The sequence below is a fragment of the Sabethes cyaneus genome, chromosome 1 (assembly GCF_943734655.1).
Source record: "Sabethes cyaneus chromosome 1, idSabCyanKW18_F2, whole genome shotgun sequence".
Taxonomy (NCBI): Eukaryota; Metazoa; Arthropoda; class Insecta; order Diptera; family Culicidae; genus Sabethes; species Sabethes cyaneus.
In genome coordinates, this window is record NC_071353.1 from 42,325,011 (window position 1) to 42,328,765 (window position 3,755).

Consider the following 3,755-nt stretch of genomic DNA (forward strand, 5'->3'; position numbering starts at 1 on the left):
CGCCTATAGAGATGCAACCTCGTGTAACAAAATTACAATCGCCTTACATTATATTTCCTGGCTGAACTACTATCGGCGCATGTTTGGGTGCGCACAACAAGTGGTGACGGTTCTTAAGCCTTAAGCCGTAGAAAACGATCTGACAACATGGTTATTTACTGCTGCTGTCCGCTTACATTTATTGAAGCACATCAGTGCAGGTTGCGCTCTATCGCACCGGTCAGTTCCAGTTGACCATCCCGGTGGAATGGAGTACAATATAGTGTCGTCTCGATAACTGCAATAAGTAGTGAGACAATTTTCAGTACGGCATATGCTATGATATCGATCTATTCAGTTTATTAGGATTGCAATGCACTAAATCAAAAGGCGAGCAGTAATTGTTCCCGCGTAACTAAACGTGAAGATAAACCCGAGTGGAGTGAAGTAACTTTCGCACTTTGAGTATAATTGATAATCCGTGACAGTGTGCAAATCTAGTAAAAATGATTCAATTAGTGCTAATTGCCGTTCGGAGAAAGAGACAGTACTTAGCTGCACTAGTAGGTAAATAAATGTGATTGCAATTTATTTGTGCGAAATGCACCGCAAAGATGACCTGTCCGATTAGCAAATTACCGAAACTAGAAAAAAAAATCGGCGGACTTCACGGTCAATCGATAAGATTGAAACGAGTGGTACATTTTCGTTATGGTTGTACTGACGATATGAATGGCTCCTGCGGCGAATGATTGGAATGAAAGCAGAGGCTTGAGTTTCGGTTAGCAAGGGGCGCAGGGATGGGAAAAATTCGCCGGGAGTAATTGTTTTGGATGACTTAATTAAATTGATAACGCATGTTCTAGGGATGCAATCCATTGGAAGATGAGAAAAATTATTATTGAAAGCGCAGTTGATTAGTGTGGTGTGAGATAGTGTTTGCTGATACAATTTATAGATAATTGTATTTTATCAAATTGTGTTCAAACTTGTCACAGTTGTCAGTCATCTAAATTTTGAAAGCTTCAGAATGAGTACACACCTAAATCACACATAGAATTGGGCTTAATCGAGAACCAGATGTACCAATCCCATTGGATACTCTCAGAACTATCAATATCAACTATCATAAACTATTGTAAAATACAAAAATTGATTTCAGTAATTTTTTTCCTCTTTTTAAAGCAAATCTCGCCATTGCTTGCATGGGGGCCAGCATGGCGTGGACGTCACCGGTCGAACCGAAACTGAAGACCGCAGGAGAATCTCCCCTTCCCAGCGTACCGACAGCGACCGAACTATCATGGATAGGTTCCATCCTGACGCTCGGTTCTCTGGCAGGTAAATACCTGGTGCTGATTTGAGCCTGCTTCACGAACTGTATATTTTCACCTCCACAGGTCCTGCATTCGCCGGAATAGTTGCGCATCGTTTTGGCCGGAAAATTGCCATGTTGGCTAGTGCGGCTTTTTTCATGACATCGTATGTCCTGTTTCTCACAGCGGCAAGTGTAGCACAAATTCTGGTTGGTCGATTTGTGCAAGGCTGTGGAATTGGTTTCGCTATCACTATTACACCGCTGTATGTTGCTGAAATTGCGACTGCTAATCGTCGAGGAGCTCTAGGGTCGTTGGTTCAAACTTTCATGACTCTCGGGATTCTGTTCGATTACGCGATCGGGCCGTACGTAAGTTATGCCGCTTTTCAGTGGATTCAAATGACTCTTCCGATTGTTTTCATTATCGGGTTTATACAAATGCCGGAGACTCCACATTTTTTTGTTTCAAAAGGAAACTATCCAGCCGCAGCTCAGTCATTAGCATACATCCGAGGTGAACCAGTCTCAGAACTACAGCATGAATTCAGCCTGATTCAACACTCGGTGGAGGAATCTTTACGCAACCGTGGAACACTACGCGATCTATATCGTAGTCATGCAAACTTCCGAGCATTGACCATATGCACAGGGATTGTAATTTTCCAGCAGCTTTCAGGTATCAATCCCGTACAATTCTTTGCACAGACAATTTTCGACAAAACTGGAACAGGTTTACCAGCAGATTTATCCGCCATTATACTTGGAATATTTCAAGTAGTTGCCAGTGTCATTACTGCACTTATCGTAGATAAAGTAGGCCGAAGACCTACACTTTTAGTGTCTGCGATTGGCATGTGCTGTGCACTCTCCGCTCTTGGCGCCTATTTCTATCTCGATGATATTGGATCCAAGTCAGTAGAAAGCATATCATTTTTGCCGGTGCTATCGCTGGTGGTATTTGTCGTTATGTTCTGTACCGGTTTCGGACCCATATCCTGGGTGCTATTAGGTGAAATGTTCGCCCCCAGCATCAAGTCCTTGGCTTCGCCGATCGTGTCGTCGATATGCTGGCTCACCTCATTTTTCATTTTATTCTATTTCACCGCTCTGGACGAAGCCGTCGGGTCTCATTGGTTGTTTTGGATATTTGCGATCTGCTGCGCGGCAGCTTTTGTGTTTGCATACTTCTTTGTGATAGAAACCAAGGGATTGAGCTTGCCGGATATTCAGGCTAGACTAAATGAAAGTGCACCTGTTGTGGTCAATAAAAGCTACGCGTAATCGATGAGAGTTTTGTATTTTTACGAGCTTATCCATTGGTTGATGACAGCCTCGATAGACAAACAGACGAACTGCGCTAAAGCTGTATTTTGTTGCGCAGGATTTATGAATCTTGTGACGGGATTAAAACCATTCACAGTTGGTCGGCCTTCATTGAGCTAAGGAAATTCCGGATGCCTTGAATAGGCATTTCAAGTGGAATCGCGGCATGGAACAAAGAATATCTTGAAGGCTTTATCAATATGAGTAGTAGAGGATTATTATAGTATTACTTTTGTTTTTTTGTTTTTTTTGTAGTAAACAATACTACTACTTGTTGACTCTTGAATATCGTAACGAGGGATTTCGATTACGGCAATTCCAATCACCAACTTGTGTCGTTAACGGGAAACTAGCAGTCATTAACTTTTCATCGGAAAGCGAAATCTCGGAAGCAGTTTTTGGGCCCAAAAGCGGGATTCTTTTCATGAAAATGTAGCTGCATTCTTCTTGCCAATCTGAACACAGCAAATATATTTTCATAGACATAATTTTTGTTTCAAACAAAAAAACTGCTTTTGAAATTGGCAGAAACAATGACGACTAATTTCACCTTAATACATATCAGCATCTTAATTTTCCTGCAGTCCTGCTACAAATACTAAATGTCTATTTTACCTTTGCATTCTATTTTGTATATACTCTATAATAAAATGATACAATAAATGACATTAAAACATTTCAATTTGAATTCGAGTTCTGTGCTTGCAGAATGATGTCTTTATTTTGAATTTGACATTTGCTCTTCGGTTATTGCAATGGCGTCCAAGCAAGAAAAGCAACATATCAAAGTACACTTTAAGGGTATTTTGAGTAGTTTCAACCAAGCTTTAGCTAAATTCGACCTATTTACAGATAGAATCATTTAAGAGTGTAGTGTATTTTGCATGGAGCGGGTACACTAATGGCGACATATTTTGCTTTGTTAGCCTCACTTGTTGAAAATGTCGTGTTAAAGGCATTAATAATTACAAGCAGCTATCATTTTATAAACTGAAATGTGTGTTATGTTTAGTACTTAATGTTTTATGTCATGTTTCCTCAGAAATAAGATGTACTAGCTAATAAACGCCGAAATTATACCCGAGGTCCGTTATAGGTAAAGGGTCCACTGTAGGTTAACTTACCCTACTCACTC

At 40.6% G+C, this 3,755-nt stretch overlaps 1 protein-coding gene across 1 annotated transcript; it reads left to right on the forward strand.

Annotated features, from left to right (window-relative positions):
- Positions 1 to 297: 297 nt before the first annotated feature.
- LOC128745609 (facilitated trehalose transporter Tret1-like) lies at positions 298 to 2,578 on the forward strand. Its single transcript, XM_053842687.1, has 3 exons — positions 298 to 546; positions 1,165 to 1,320; positions 1,380 to 2,578. The coding sequence occupies exons 1-3, from the start codon at positions 486 to 488 to the stop codon at positions 2,576 to 2,578; spliced, it is 1,416 nt and encodes a 471-aa protein (XP_053698662.1). The 5' UTR covers positions 298 to 485.
- Positions 2,579 to 3,755: the final 1,177 nt, after the last annotated feature.

Bases quoted from the DNA above. Each gene is read 5' to 3' on its own strand.
- LOC128745609 (XM_053842687.1), top strand. From the start codon at position 486: ATGATTCAATTAGTGCTAATTGCCGTTCGGAGAAAGAGACAGTACTTA. The intron at 547-1,164 runs GTAAATAAATGT...CTCTTTTTAAAG, and splicing joins GTACTTAGCTGCACTAGTAG to CAAATCTCGCCATTGCTTGC. The intron at 1,321-1,379 runs GTAAATACCTGG...TCACCTCCACAG, and splicing joins GACGCTCGGTTCTCTGGCAG to GTCCTGCATTCGCCGGAATA.